Source organism: Malaya genurostris, chromosome 2, assembly GCF_030247185.1.
Source record: "Malaya genurostris strain Urasoe2022 chromosome 2, Malgen_1.1, whole genome shotgun sequence".
In the NCBI taxonomy this organism is placed as follows: domain Eukaryota; kingdom Metazoa; phylum Arthropoda; class Insecta; order Diptera; family Culicidae; genus Malaya; species Malaya genurostris.
This window is the reverse complement of record NC_080571.1, coordinates 60,515,996-60,532,903: the sequence shown is the minus strand read 5'-3', so window position 1 is coordinate 60,532,903 and position 16,908 is coordinate 60,515,996. Positions and strand designations below refer to the sequence as shown.

General features: G+C 38.9%; 1 protein-coding gene across 5 annotated transcripts in view; it reads right to left on the bottom strand.

The window, feature by feature from the left end:
• Nucleotides 1-16,908, bottom strand: part of LOC131427224 (synaptogenesis protein syg-2) — a 957,395-nt gene that overhangs the window by 142,646 nt on the left and 797,841 nt on the right. For all 5 annotated transcript variants that reach the window (XM_058590216.1, XM_058590219.1, XM_058590218.1 and 2 more), the window contains one exon: nt 1,928-2,149. In XM_058590216.1, coding sequence (XP_058446199.1) covers nt 1,928-2,149 — 222 coding nt within the window. The remainder of the gene's footprint in view (nt 1-1,927; nt 2,150-16,908) is intronic.

Below are 16,908 nucleotides of genomic sequence, written 5' to 3'. Positions count from 1 at the left end.
GTGCCGGTTGAAAGCTTCCGTACATTATCCCGGACAATAATATTTAATTAATAAGTAGAATAAGCAGAAAAATCCTTCAGTTTTAAAAATTGGATAAAGTCGAATCTGCGCTTATACGCAAATTTTTTGCCGGTACTTGATCGTTTTGAGAAGTACATTCGCATTACCAGAGAGAATATTTAAACACTTTGTCACGGCAGTGTATGCATGGAAACACTTTTGTCATGACCAGGGAACGAAATATTCGTTAAATTAAAAAAAAAATGCAATTTTTAATTATTGCGATTGGTCAACTGTTTTTACTTTGGTATATGAAAAACTAATATTAATCACAAAAAAGTTCTAACTGAACACATTTCGACTTTTTAGCTGTAAATTTCACATGACGGGAATAAAAATTTTAATATTATTTTGTATGCCGATGTTCTGAAAACCAAAATATCGAAGGCGCGCACGTGAGTTTAAAGAATATTGAATTCTATATTTTGGCTCTCATTATCGGATGCCAATTTTTGGTCGTAAATGTTGAATGGGAAAAACACCAACAAATTGTAACTTGACACAAACTTATATTTTCTGTTTCATTGTGACTTATTTGCGCGCTGAATCAAATCAAATATCCTTTACTGAGAAATTGTTTGGCAACCCTTGGTAAGTCGCACAAGCTCCGCCTCTTACGCTTTTCAGGTTACGTAGCAGTTATAATGCACGTTGCAAAGTCTTCAACTTGTTCCATGAATATGTGTCATATAAGTTACTGTCATTGAAGTGTAATAACGTGTGCTACTTGGGTATTGAAACGATTCATTTTTTGCTTGGGGTGTATGTCATTGCTGGGTGGCATATGATAAATAAAAAATGACAGTTTAGTTAAAACAACAATCGATTAGTGGTACCAAATTTTAACCAATCAAATGCAGAAAAACTACTAACATTCTAGTTGTTTTGCGATCGCTGGCTTTTCCGTGTGCATTTTTCATTATCATACTACCCAAGTAACAACAAGTTTCCAACAAGAAATTTCAGTAATTGTTGCTAACATCCAACCACTAGCGTGAATCAAAAATCCAGAATGCTTTTGCAACGGATACTTGATTTTTTTTTAATTTTTAGTAGCGTATCAACCGCAACTTTGACGATCAAATGAAGCACGAAACGATGTCGCAAACAGACTACAACCCAAATGATGGAAAAGGGATAAAACTTTTGAGAAAATTATCGTTGCATTTTCCTATCAGATTTCGGTCTGAATGACTAGCCTTAGGCATTAGCGATTGGCGAAATAATTCCACAACTACAAAGTGAACACAACGAAAAAGTTCAACTGCCAGCACAATCGAATCAGTGTCGTGTAACATCCTCCGGCTGTAGGCAGGACATACCCGCGGTACGTTATCTGTATTGGGTCAACCGAATCCCGTGGGCCATTCGAACGGGTTTCTTCTTCATTCAATTACCGGAATCGAAATGAAAGTGCGCTTCGGTGCATATTTTATTGCACCCCCCCTCTTCCGTTCGAGTGCAGTTGTCGAAGTCCTAGGATCCTAAATGGAGTATACTTTGTAGGACATCTGAACCGTAGTACCCTTCCCAATCGACTGTCGCCCTTCGATCAATTCACTAATGTAATTAAAATTTTTCAAGTCCAGTGCAAATTTACGTTCTGCTTCTGGCACGAAACCGGGTCGAACAATTGTGTCAATTGGAGCCCACAGATCGATTTCATGTTGCGGATGGCTGCACTTTGGCTAACCCCGGCTGACACATGCTGGCACATGTGTGGTTAACCGTGCGCCCGTGTGTCGGTCGGAATCAATTTCAGAGGCGATTCCGAAAATGGCTATTGTGTTTAGATTGTTGCTATTATTGGTTTGCAATTGGCGATGTGAACACCCCCCCCCCCTCCCCCCTTCCCCTTCTGACTTACCTGTTTGTTTTTCCGCTGGTTTCAGTGTGTAGGCATGCATCAGGATGGGTTCGCTGCGGCCGCGCATGTTGGTCGCATAGATGACGATTTTCAGCAACCGGCCGGAGTCCAGCCCACCGACGGTGAATATCGGTATCCGGGACGAAACATTCGCCAGCAGCATGTGCGTCTGCTGGTCGTAGATCTCCATCACAAACCACTGTCGCTGACCGCCGTCGAAACCTGAAACGGATGAAGCAGCGATGGGAAATGCAAGGAAAATTATTACATTCGGTTCGTTAGGCGACAGGAAGAAACAGAGCAGAGCCGAGCCGAGCTGAAAGGGGATTTCGAAATTGCGAGGAACAAAAAAAAATGCCCATTTGATGGCCCTAATTGGTGGCTCGTAAATTGGGTTTCGGCTGCTGGCTGCGGTCGCCTTCGCCGAACACCAAACATTGCTAATTGGTTTCACGGATGGCCGAGTATCTGTCTGCGTTTGAAGTGGAATGATTGTGATTATGGAATAATATCGAATTGCAGTGACCCAGCACTCGCCCATGATTCCACACCGCCGGGCTGGCTGGCTGGCTGGCGAGGTGACCTCCGGGAAAACCCATAATTCGGAGGTATTACGCGTAAATTGCAACAAACTAGTATTCAAATCGATTGACATGGAACAAAACACTTGAACCGCATCTACGATCTGGAAATGATATGCTGGTAAGCTGACGTACACGTGTGTGCAACTCGCTCGCGGTTTGTTTAATTTTCTAATTTAATTGAATAATTGACATGGCTCGATACACGAGCTTCGCTAAGCTTTCTACAATGAAAATAAAGTGGTGGTTGATTGGTTGTATAATGTTCCGCTTGTTGACATAGCAATCTAGCTTGTTACGGGTGATGAGAGTATTATAATTGGTTTGAACTTTGAATATCATAATTACGAAAGATTTGGAATTCCTGCAGCAATATTCTGTTTACTGACGCCAATTGATTCAGTTACAATCCATTTCATGTAGTTCTATTGAAGTGTTCGAATTTCAAAAGGTTCGTATTGAGTCGAGAATATTATGAACGAATACAAGAATGCGAGTGAAACTGTCTGAAAAACATCTAATTATGCTAATATTTTCACGTTTCATCCCATTATACTGAAAGAAACGCCAGCCGCATTTTGAATGCAACTTCATTCAATGGAATAAATAACTGAGAGTTCCAAATATTGAATGATAAAACAATTTGTATGATCTTATGATCAAAATTCAGTTAGTTTTACTTCTTATATGTGTGATTAAGGAGTGTATCGAAAATAAGCTATCCACATACATTTGTGTTATACGCATGTATTTGTGATGGTTTTTTATGCTCAGATCACAGCGTGCTGTGCGCATGGCTGTCAGCTTTCGTTTGTTTATTTGTTTGGGCGATTGAAATTCTACGATTTCAAGATGTCGCGTATTGAAAAGGAAGTGAAAATTAAGGTTCTTGACACATGGCTAAGTGAGAAGGGTATTACTATGCGAAAATTGGCGAAGCGGTTTGGAATTCATGCCAGTGTTAAAACCATCATTAATAAGTTTGGGGATCACTATTCTTTGAATGAGCTACCAGGAAGAGGCAGAAAACCCGGTTCTTTCAACCCGAAACTGGACCAGAAAGTGGTATATCTAATCATGAAGAACAAATCAATGTCAATACGTCATTTGGCCAAAAAAGCAGGAACGAGTTTTGGAATGATCCAGCATATCAAGAGGCGAAATCACCTGAAGGCCAACAAGAAGCAGAAAATCTCGAAACAAAGTGTAGAACAGAAGAAGCGAGCAGCAACAAGGGCCCGGAAATTGTATTCGCGTCTTTTTCAGTGTCCGGGTGCATGCGTTTTGATGGATGATGAGACTTATGTAAAGGAGGACTCAAAACCCCTTCCAGGTCCACAATACTTTACTGTCATCGTTGGGGAATTTTGTAAATGAATTCAGTCTCAGTTCCTCAGTTCTGTTGTAGAAATTCCGATGATGATAAAAATACTGAATAGTTGTAAACGTCGTTTAAATTGTGCAAATCGGTTCTTTTTAGAACCATTTAAATATTCCCATTTGCTGCATTTTTTTTATTTCGTTTGTTTCGTATTATTTAATTGTATGGTAGAAAATTTTTGTCGTCGAAAAATCGTACTTTAGCATGGATGCTGTAGATGGCAGGGTTCGGGTACAGGAAAAGTTAAATTTGTCGGGATCGGGTCGGGTACGGTTGACGAAATTTTCAACAAGTACGGGCTGGTAAAAAAATAGAACAAATTTGGTCGGGTTTCGAGTTTTGGGACGATTTTTAGGTTCAGGTAAAGGTAAAGAATTTTATTTTTTTTATCGGGCACGGGTCGGTTCGGAAGAAAAGTTAATCGTGGGTTCGGATAGGGCACGGGTAAAAGTGTTTCATTTTCGATCGGGTGAGGGTCGGGTTCGGGGTTGAAAAAAATGCTTACCCGACCAACTGTAATTGATGAGAAAGAAGCTCTCCAGTTATGTCCTTGGCATTACACACCCACCTTTGATTTCAAACTGTTGAAAAGTTCCGACTGCCGAGATAGACTTTTCTAAGATGTGCTTTTGGCTTCACCTAAAATTCTTCCATTGGTCGAATTTGCGGCTGGCATGTCTTTTGGAATGCAAATAGCAATTTTTAATGGTATCCCGATCAACACATTGTATCTGAACTATTACTATTTTAATTTATTGGTTAGCCAAATTTTATGCTACGGCACATAACCGTTTTTATTATTTTTACGTTTCGTCTTTGACTCATTAGTGCAGAGCAGTTCAAATTGAACTGAAGCAGTTCAAATTGAAGCTGAAGTAGACCGTAGACTTCGTAATTGACCGAATGTGTGAAAATGTACGATAAAATAAAAAAAAAGTGATGATTGGGAGAAGCAAATCATTTTCACTGTGCATACCCACTCACTCGAAACTTTCCATAAATGGTCCATAACTTCGCCGGCCACGACCAAAGGCTGTGCTTACTGAGGAAGGGACGAAATATTAGTCCGATCCTCGTTGTTTCTAGAGACCGCGGGTACCACTCCATCTCCTCGAGTATCACAGATGTATTAGTAGGGAGGGGAGATGATCTGGTATATGACTCGGTAAACAACACGAATTCGGTGTACGAAATAATAAATTTCTGGAATTCGTAAAAATACAGACAGCTGGCTATCAGAAGATCAGCACATTATTCATTTATCAATTAGTGATCTTTACGATGAATAGTTGTTCATAATATATAAACCGATTGAACCATTATAGAACTGAAAATAAACGCAATTCTTCTGGAAGCCGCTGAAATTTCTATGAAACTTTTTAGACATCATGTGTCTTAAGAATTCCATTGTGATAATGGATGGTGAAAGTTATGTGCTGGAAGACTTTAGGCAGTCTTTTTATACTGCCGTGCAACATAACGGCGTAGAGGAGCATTGCCGAACGAAGAAAAAGATCAAGTTTTGCCAAAAATATTTGATTTGGCAGCAATCCGAAGCTTCATCACTACCGGAACAGTGAACAAGGAAGTGTACCGTGAAGGAACGTGTCTTAAAAGTAGATTGTTTTCATTCCTACGCAGCCTAGACGCTCACTTGCTGTTCTGGTTTGATTTGGCATCTTGTCACTAAACCAAAGATGTTTTTCAATGGTATAAAGCGAATGCTCAATAAAACAACAAGCTACAGCTATGTAAAACATTCGAAAATCTTGGACAAAAGCAGCTGAATCGGTTGCAGAACCTAATGGCTGCAGTAAACTTAAAAGTTCGTAGTTTTTTCATGCAGCCTAATTAAGTAACTGTAATACGTTAAATTAGTAAACTAAGATGACTTATAATGTACAACGAAATGAATAAAAATGCATCTTGGATTGAACTATTCAAAGAAATTGTTTTATTCCAAATTTAATCTGTCCAGGTTTTGTCGTGAACAAGCCTTATTTAAATTCACGTACTTTTCTGTACTACGTCTTACAAAATACAAAAAGATTCGGGTTGTTTGGAGTCGGTGTTGAACAGTCGTTCGCACCGCACGCGTATAGCTCTTGGCTCCTGGAAATTTTTTCTGTCTACCTAGAGTTTCATTGATTCAAGGCTTCAGTCTTTTTCAAGGCTACCTGAATCACTAACAGTCTTTTTCAAGACTAAGAAATTAATCAGCCTTTTTTAAGGCTAGCCGTCCAAAGAACTATTCTTCGAACTAATCAGTCTTTATTAAGACTACCACAAAATCAGTCTATATCAAGTCTTTTCCAAACTAGGAGGCTAATCGAAGACTAATTTAGGCTAGTTAATTTAATTTCAAATTTCATTCATTTCAAAAATGCCTGCGTCCAACCGGAAAGGCAACAAGCCAAAGGCTAAAAATAATTCAATGCGGAATAAATCACAATCCGTTATTTACCATTTTTCTAATAACATTCACGATCTTATGGAATCTGAATGTAAAAATAAAAGACAACGGACGGATTTCCCTTCCGTCGATTCTATGCCGTCTAACAAAATTTACGAGATTCTTCCTGAATCCGATTGTAGCTACATAGAAGAAAATTCTTCGAAAATTCCCAAAATGGACGCTTGTCGTTTTGGGAAGAAACAACAATCTATGCCTCTAGTGACGGTGATGATTTTCGACTTTGAAGCATTCCGTACTGAGCTTTCTACTTTTCTCCCGGAAGTAAAAGTCTTATTTCAAATCGGACGAAGAGGAGAATGTCGAGTCTTGGTTGATGGATTTGAAGATTATGAACGTCTTATCCGATATTTGTCTGAGAAACTTTATGAATTCTGTTCATATGATATAAAATCAGACAGACCCTTCAAGGCTGTCTTGAAAGGTTTATCAAGTGATCAAAGTACTGATGAAATTAAAAATGAATTAAAAGAATTGATTGGTTTTGCCTCTTCTCTCTTCACAAGTAATACTTATGAAAAAAAAGAGCGAACGGTACTTCTAAACCACGCTCTGGAATTTCCCATGAACTTTACCTAATACACTTCAATCGAAGTGATGTAAACAATTTGAAAACTTTAGAAAAAGTACGTTTCATTTTCCACATTAAAATTCATTGGGAACATTATAAACGGCATAATCGTATTGCAAACTTAACGCAATGTAGTCGTTGCCAGGGCTTCGTCCATGGAACCAACAGTTGTCATATGGATATACTGTGCTTGAATTGTGGTAAATCGCATTCGAAAGACGTTTGTCCAATGAATGAAACCACTGATAAGTTTTCATATTCAAATTGCGATGGAAATCATGAATCCAATTATTTGAAATGTCCTGTCCTGGGAAAAAATTTTAAACGCTCGGTCGCTTAGACAACAAGTCAAATTAACGACCTAAAATTTACAGCACATACCTGAAAATCAAAAAACCGTTGCAAATGGTACGCCTAATTCTTCTAAGGCACTTATTTCTTCGAATTTTAAACAAAAAACAGCTACGCCTTCCAATTCGTCTCTAACGAAAACAATTTATTGACAGGTAGATCGACCTCGTCATCATCTTCTTCAAATGACAGTTACGCTTTGGTAACAGGTAGAAAACTACCATTCAATTTTTCTAATGTAAATAATCAAAACACAGGAACGCCTTGCAGTTCATCTTCTAACGAAAACAATTTATTAATAGGTAGATCGGCCAAATCATCTTCTTCTTATGCAGTCTACCTACCAATATTCTTTCAATGCCATTCGCTTCTTTAAATGAAGTCGATTTAGGCGATATAACTGAAAACAAAATGATCTAAATACAAGATCAACTTTTTCAAATGATTATCCGAATGAATTCGACTTCATCACTTTTTGAAGCATTTCAAATCGGATGGCAATTTGCAAATAATATTATAATGAATTTAACAGTGATGCTTTATGCAGTACCAATTTGGTCAAGTTGTTGTTCCACCAGGAAGAAAACGCTTCAAAGGATTCAGAATAAAATTCTGAAAATGATTTTGAAGCGTCCTCCCTGGTTTAGTACAAATGAGTTACACAGACTCACAAATATAGAACCATTAGGTGTAATGTCACATAAGCAAATTCCGACAAAAATCGATGCAATCTTCAATTGAATCGATTCGCTTTCTGTATTAGTTAGTAAGTTAGTAAATAAGTTCCTTTTCCCCATTACACAATACAAGTAGGATTAGAATTTTCCCTACACAAAAATCTCAGAATTGCGGAAGCAAACGATGTGCTCATGGTATTAACCAAATCATACATATAATAGGGCTGAAAAGTCACCACTTGTGGCTGAACACCCAATTTAAATCTTAATAATTTAATTTTAACTTATATTACAATAAATAGTTATTTAAAAAAAAATTCGGGTTGTTTGGATCAGTAGTTCTATTTTTAACGTGCGAACGAACAGTTTCGTGGAAACTCGCTTTAAAGTTTACGTGGTTCAACGGTAGGGTTGGGCGCAAGTGAGTTTAAATAACAGTGTTTCCGAAAATATTCAAAGTATTATGTTCTCGGACAACATGTCAATCGATTAAAACAATGATTGAAATATCGATTTTATAAATAAACTGACTACTACAGTTTTACAACTCGATTTGGTGCAGACCTTGAACGGGATCGCAAAAAGCTCTCACTGAAATATGATACAATTACATTCAACTTAAGGCACTTTAAAACTCGTACCCATCAAATACATACTGCACCATTAAATCGCCCGTCGGCGCTGATAAGCTCGCATAATGCAAATAATTCATGAAACAATTTGCCAGCGGAAAGTTTTCCCATCTATACTGGCCTGGAGGTGCCATTATCTGGCATCATAAAACAAAACCCTTTTGCCGGAAAGCTTGCCCAAACGACGGGTCCACTGGCGTGGAATCAACGAAACCCGTAATTGAACGAAACTGACCGCATCGTGTTAGATTGGAAAGTCTGTCGTTTAGCGCTTTCTCCGGTGCCGGCTTCTTTGAGTCATTGATACCCGTGATCACGATAGCAATGCAGTTCGGCCTACGGACGGGTGGCAAAGCGAAAAAGGTTGAACACCTCAAGCCGAGCGGCTTTGTGTTCTCGGAATGCCGTCGGAATAAGTCCGTAAATATATGGAGCCAACAAGTTATCACTACAGTTTAGGTAGTAAATTAAACCTCCCTGTCCAGTGCCGCCGGACGGCCGTTCGTTGCGCCCGGGAATGACGATGGAGCGTTATCTCACTCGAGAACAGCTTGCAGAAAAAGTTCCAGCAGTTGCCCAACTCATCCTTGAGACCGCCACTATGTCTTCTTGAAGCGGTAAACACGAAATGTATGAGTCCAATTGGCACTCGAAGGTTCTCGCCCTGAAACATATGCAGTAGACAGACGTCAAAACCTCCACCTCGTTCCGCCCCATCCCACTCCCCCACGGGTGGAGCCACAAACCCACACTGGCACTTGAGACAACGCCCTCTGCGAAACCAAGTGAAACTGCGAAAACGAGAATGAACGCCTCGAGTAAATTATGGCGGCACATCATTAAAGTGGTAAAGTTCTTGGCACCTCTCCCCATTTTCCGATTCTATTATTTGTTTTAATTCCCAACCACCTTGTTAGAGTGCTTTGGCAGAGAGAAAACTCACGATCGGCGCGGTTGCAGTTTGCACGTTCTATGGTTTGAGGTTGGCACAAGGCACACTCGCACACGCACAAACACACAGCCACGGCCCACGAGGCCACTCATCCCACGGAGCTTTCATTCAGCCTCTGTCTGTAGTTCGGTAGTTGGCCAACAGGGTTGATTGTTTAGCGAACGGGCTGAAAAAAGTAGTTCGCTTCCCTGTAAACTAGCAGATTTTGCTAGAAAAATGACTAAAAGCTGACAGTTTTGGTACTCAAGATGTTTCGGTCTTGCACGTGACTCGAACGGGCGATCGTTTCCGACCGCCCCAAAGTCGCCGAAGTGTGAACTGAACGATAGTGGGATCCCCGGAAAACAAGCTTCGACCCTGGAACCCATTGTAGGCAGACTGGGATATGCCGGCTAAAGTACGACAAACAGCCGGGTCGGACGTATCTCGTGACATTTTTAATTTACTGTAAAGTCGTTGAATTACGTACTTGCTCTCGTCAACCCGAACCGGCCGCCTCTTGTGTGCCGGAAACGGGTGTCCTCAACGACGGCATGAGCATTCCCGTAATGTGTGTGGTAATGGTAAATAACATTAGTCGATTTTTTTTTTGCTCTCTCCCTGGCTTTCCTTCCTGGCGCTAAGCAGGGTACGTGATGCTCTACGATTGCGGGTCCCCGTCCGGGTGCCATTCGTCCTGCATACTGCATTCAGCCCCGGGTGAGTTATTTCGGTATCGCTCCGGTACTCTTAACTTTCCTTCTGGTTTTGCCGGTACGATTTTTAGCTTCTGGATTATTTTTCCCTTCGTTACTTTTCACGAAATTATTTCGACCCTTAGCTCTTTACCCGGGGATCAGACCGACAGTGGTCGGTGGTCGGAGGTGGAAAGATTTGCTGTTTTTTTTTGCTACCTTTCCAGAGAACTGAACTCAAGCCATAAAAAGTCTGTTTTATGCCCTCTTTAAAGGCTTCGTTCAAACCTTCCTCCCCCCCGGGTAGTTTTTCGTCTGCATTACTAGCTATTCAACGGATAGTGTGAAGTAAGCGATAATGTGCGCATGTTAGTTGGATTACCAAGTAAATTAAATGACGCTTTGACGAGCATTTTTATGATGAAGGTTTTGCAACATATCGGGCTGGTAAGCGTTAGGTGTTTTGGTATTTGTTAAATGTCTGATTTTGTGCCCGTGAATTTGCTAAAGCTGTAGTTACCATGTGGGATATAAACGTAAAAACAAGAAAACAAGCATGTATTTTCAGCACAAACACGAGACTGAGTAAAAGTTTGTAATTTTTCATCATGACAACAGTTGGTCATATGATTCGGCTTCGGCCTGTAAGTACTGTTTAGCACACGCGACCCAACTAGCTCAATTAATTAAAATCTCAAGGTTGGCTACCGTTTAAGGGAGGACTCGATCAACCCAAAACTTACCGGTTAACAAAGCGAACTTATGGCGAAATGACTCTGAAAATGCGTTCTGACTCTGAATAAAAAAAAAATATTTTTACAATAGGTTCGTTTATTGATGGATTCCAAAATTTCCGTACGGCGGTGTACGATGGACGGTGGGGCCCATTGATGAACGATGAAGAGGGAAAGGAGAATGGCATACCTGGGGAATTTTCGACGACGTGCGTGGCGGACGACAGGTGGCGTTACTTCTGGTGTTCACTGTTGGTCGACGTAGTCTGCATCCGACGGATAACCGTCCCAGCTGCTTGGAGATGTATGCCGATCTGTCCAGGCGGCTAAACGAGGGACGCCGGCCTCGTATGGTTCCGATAACTGCACTCGTAGGGTATACGGGTTTTAACGTGCACCTCCCAGAGTCAAAGGTTTCACAGGCCCGCCGTTCAATGATTTTACAGGCACTTGTGTTGTAGGTGTTCCGGTGGATGAAAACCGGAACAACTTATATAGCACAATCGAACTTTTGGCGGCTTTATTTCCACGCCGCGTTGAACTAACTGAACTTCTACCAAAAATAAAGGACTCAACAGAAAACGTCCTATGCCACTCAAGATCACTTATCGAATGCCTTCATGATCCTCCGTCCAACTGTTTGCCATCCTCACTTCTCTCTTTCTCTCTCTTTTTCTCACTCGTTATCCGGATACAGTAGTGTTGTGGAGTAAAAATTCCCAAAAAGTGGTATAATTTTAGCTGTACTCTCGGTTCTCGAACATATTAGAATTTTAGCTATTAGTGCGGTCTTTTTGCCGTCTTTTGCCGTTGCGGTGTTTCCGGTACATAGTGGTTCTATATTTTTTGTGCTATCGTTTGAGAAGTACAGCTGCGTTGGCAAACAATAATTCTTGATCACCAAAAGGGAAATCAAGCTAAGCCCCAACACCTGGTATGGATGTTCCGGGAATTTTTTGACACTGATCGCCCTATAATTTCGGAACCGGAAGTCGGATCAGGATGAAAATGCACAGCATATTTAAAGACAATGAGAGCTTTAATTTGAATCATGATTCGTGAAAATCGGCTCAACCGTTGCTGAGAATTCTAATTGAGTTCCGTTTTCGGAAGGCCTTGCATTTGAATCTAAGTTTGTGAAAATCGGTTTTGCCATCTGTGAGAAACTTGAGTGACTATTTTTTTCTTTTTTTTGTGCATATCACCCTGTAATTCTGGAACCGGAAGTCGGATCCAAATAAAACTCAGGAACTTTGTATGGGACCATAGGACCTTTCATTTGAATCTAAGTTTGTGAAAATCGGTTCAGCCATCTCTCAGAAAATTGAGTGACATTATTTGTCACATCCACACATACATACATACATACACACACGCACACACACAGACATTTTGTGATCTCGACGAACTGAGTCGAATTGTATATGAAACTCGGCCCTCCGGGCCTCGGTTGTAAGGTCGGTTTTCACAGTGATTGCATAGCCTTTCTATATGAGAAAGGTAAAAAGGAGCGCAAAATTTTAACCGCATGAGATGACCGAATCGTCGCACAAAGCATAACAAGAAAAACCGACACATAGAAACCAGGAATATTTTCCATGCATACGCCTGAGTTTTTTAGTAAGCATGGATTCTCCATCAAAAGAACGATTGAAGACAAGAAATCATTCAAGTATTTTCGGTATCATATACGATAGTTACTTAGAAAATGAATGATTTCATACAATACCAATTTTATTGTCTTTAACTCGTTTTTATTTCAATACAAAGCCCAATGCTGCATAAATTCATGTCAATATTTGATATTTATTTTTTGCTCACGATAAAATGCCACCGTGAATTTTTCACACCATCTCAATACGAAACAGCAGCGCAGATAAAAAAAAAATGCGGAAAAGTTTATGCAAACTTTTTTCTAATTTCGATTGTTCTTGGCCAAAGTTTTATAGTTTTGAGTTGCATTTTCAGATTTTTTATGAAATTCTGCTACAAACACTAGTTTTCAGTTCTAAAACCATCTCCGTGGAACGGAACAGTAACCGTTTATACATTTAAAAAACCAATTACGGATCGAAAAAGCAAAATTCTAAGAATACTTAGTTGTGATAAATTCAATTGCGAAAATTTAAGTGCTTTTAGTTTTTCGAAAATCGGACTAGTTTTTGAATAATTGATCAAAATGCGACGCGCGCATTCCGCTACATTTCACCTTAAGTGACGGTATAGAATTTCCCGGAACCGGAAATCGGATCCGGATGAAATTCAAGAATTTCGTATGGAACCATAGGACCTTTCATTTGAGTTCGGTCAAACCGAACCTTTTTATACCTCCGTTTACGAACACTTTTTATACGTTACCTCTTTTTACGTAACTCTTTTTACCTAACTCTTTTTACGAACCAAGTCCCAAATATCGTAATCATTTTTTACGAGCCAAATCCCAAATAACGTTAACTTTTTTTATGAACCTACTTTGTAAAATGAGGTTTTGGCATACATCGAAAGCGATTTCCGGCTCATTTATATTCCATGGAAACTACTACAATATGGGTATTTTTAAGGGTTTAAGGAGTAGATTCCGGAAAATGATGTTTGAGGTGGTTCTGAAATTCAAGATGGCGACTTCTGGTTTCTTGATATTCCTAGCAAACCCTTACAATATGAGTATTACCTACACACGAAATCTGTTCTGTAAATAGCCATATTGTGAGTATTTTCAAAGAATATTAATAGAGCAGAAATGTTTAAAGGATTCAGAACGATCATAAACATCGTTTTTATGGCACCACATCAAATGCTTTTCGAAAATACCCATACTGTAAGGGTTTTCAAGAAATATCAAGAAACCGGAAGTCATCATCTTGAATTTCAGAACCACCTCAAACATCGTTTTCCGATATCTACTTATCAATCCCGTTCCGAAAATACCCGTATTGTTAGGAGTTATAATCAATATCAATAAACCAGAAGCCGCCATCTTGCATTTTGAAACTAGCGCAAACTTCATTTTCTTGCACTTACTCTTCACATCCGTTTCGAAAATAGCCATATGATGGGCGGTTTCCACATTCATTACACAAAACTTATTTTACGAAGTAAATTCCAAATAACGTAAACTTTTTTACGAACCCCCGTTTAGTTCGTAAATTTAGGTTTCGGTGTTTATGATACTCGACCCCCCCCCCCCCCCCCCCCTCCCCCCAGGTTTTGGATCAAAAGTCGATTTTCACAGTGATTTCATTACCTTTCTATGTAAGAATTAAAAAAAAATGAAAACACGCCGTCTATCTATGAGCTATGAAAACTGTTAAAAAGTGAAACAATTAGTTATTTCAAACACAAAAATCCATTCTTAACACAACGTATCCAAAAATATAGAAATATCGGTTCATTGGTCACCAAGTAGTGAGTTTTGAAAAATAAGCATTAATGTGCTGTTACATCTGGAGTTCCTCAAGAAAGTCACCTTGGACCGTTCATAATTTTATTGTATCTCAACGATCTAAATTTTATGATCAAGTGTATGAAACTATCGTTCGCCGATGACTTTCGTATTTCATGTTTCATAATGGTTTAAATGCCACTAAATGCTCCGTCGTCTCTTTTTGTAGCAAAAAGTCTGTATTCAAGTACGACTATAATATGCCACAAACTGTTCTCGAACGCGCATCGTCTGTTAAGGACCTGGGTGTTCTGGAAACCAAGTTAAATGTTAAAGAGCACATAGAGCTTTCAATTGTTACAATTTGACATTCGACGTCGTAGTTTTCCTATTTTTTTCTTCGGATTCCCTATGTTAGAACTAATTATGGATATAACGAGCTCATGAGCTTACGGAACATGCTAGTCCGCTTATTTAACAAATGTTTCAATTCTTTCGACTTTCATTTATCACGTAATGTTATCAAGAAATCGTTTCTCATGTTACTGCCTCATTAGATTTAGTTACTATAGAAGCACTAGATTTAAGGAAATGTATCATTTGGATGATTTTGATCTATTGATGGAGAAGATGAGGCGGTTTTATGCCTGCTGGAGAACAAGTTTGACAGAAACTAATTCCAGTGGGCTTTTCCCTGATCCAAATAAAAGAATAAAATATGAGAAGGAAAAGAAAGACATTCACAGTAAAATCTGACAACAGAAGAAGGCGCTATTATAATTTAAACTGAAATTAAAAAGAGTGAATCAGATCATCCTGATGTGGTCTACCTTAAAATTCTTCTCACCAAGAAGGAAATGTTTGAAGAGCAAAAAGATGTCGAAGCAAAAAAAATATATTTGATGAAATCTGTTTCACTTCTTTCAAAATCACAAGTGTTAACCTTTTTTATTTTTACTGTAACATTTTCCGTACATCAGAGATAATTAATTAAGGATCAAGCGTAAACCAAGTTAACTTGTGTCGGTAATTTGTGTATTACGTACGTTTTTTTAGTACGTACGTATTATATTGATATATGCAATGCAACGAGTTTATTAAAGTGACTTGCAGGATTGACTTTCAAACAATCTTTTTTAACAATAATTTATTCTCAAATGAATGTTAAGTCTGACATTTTGTATGAAATATCAGTTTTAAACAATTTTTCACCAACGTTTGATGGAAAATTACTTACTTTTTATGAATATTGATTTTAATTTCCCAATAAAAAAAGTTGGCAACACTGCTTCAAAGCATTTGTATTATATTGCACTACACAAAATAAGCAAAACTAAATATATTCTGTTACAAAAGTAGTTTTCCGGAAAAATAAGTAGTTTTACTCAGTGATGTCCGAGCTCAGCACACAAGCTGCTCTATACCTGCAGTGTGTGCCTATTAAGCTCGTGTGCTGTACTTTTCAAACCAGACTCATGAGCGTGTGCTATTTGTGTAGTTCACCTGCTGACAAGAGACAATGCAAGAGCGGACACTGTGTGCTTAAAATTTATATTATATTATTGAATAAAGAAAAAAAACCGACGCTCAAGTCAGCACATGAGCTAGCACGTGAACCAGCTCACGAACTAGCTCCTCATTCCAGCTCATGAGCCAGCAGATGAGCTGGCGTGTGCTTCAGACTTTGTGTGTGTGTTTTTGAAAAGGTACAGCACACGGACTGTATGCGAGCTGGCTCGTGTGCTGGGCCATCACTGGCGCCGGAATTTGTTTTTACCCACATATTGTTTTGACATTACTCATACGCTTGCAGAAAGTCTTGCTCTTTAACTAAGGGCATCGAAAAAGATGAAGAATAAAAATGAAATCGTTCTCATGGGGATTCTCGAAGTATGCGGACTTATTTATTGTGTTCATATGACAAACTTATGCTGATTTTTAAATTATATTTAAGTGAATTTTCAAGTACTGCGTAAAGTATCACCTGCATAAAAATAGTTGTCAAACGCTTCACTCGAATATCGCGCGTTTTAGTTTTCAACTTCGCGCGGATTTCGCGCGTTTTAGTTTTCGATTTCTCGCGTTTTGATTTTGAAATTTTTCGTAACAACCCTGCAATAGCTTTACGTTTGCCTAGTGGTTTATGCTGAACTGCAAGGGGCATAACAGTTCAACGTGAACTGTTATGCACTGACGGGTCTAAGACGAAACGTAAACATATTGTGTCACATGATTGCCAGCCGCATTTGGGAGCTACACGGAAAGACCGAAATCAGCTTTTTGGCGGAAAAATTAGTTGATTTTCTGATTTTAGTTAGTTATTTTTTAAGACAACTAAAAAAATCTTACTTTTGCTAATATAGATTTTTTAATTTTAACATTTTTAATAAAAATAAAATATTTGTTGAAATGGCTATTTTTTAGTAGAATTCACCAATTAAACGTGCTGTCATTTCACATATTTCATTTCAATTCAACTATTTTTTTAGTTGAATTAGAGAAATAAAACATTGTTTTCAACCATCATTAATGGTTGAATTGGTTTCTGCAATTTGCAGTTATATAGCGCTCTG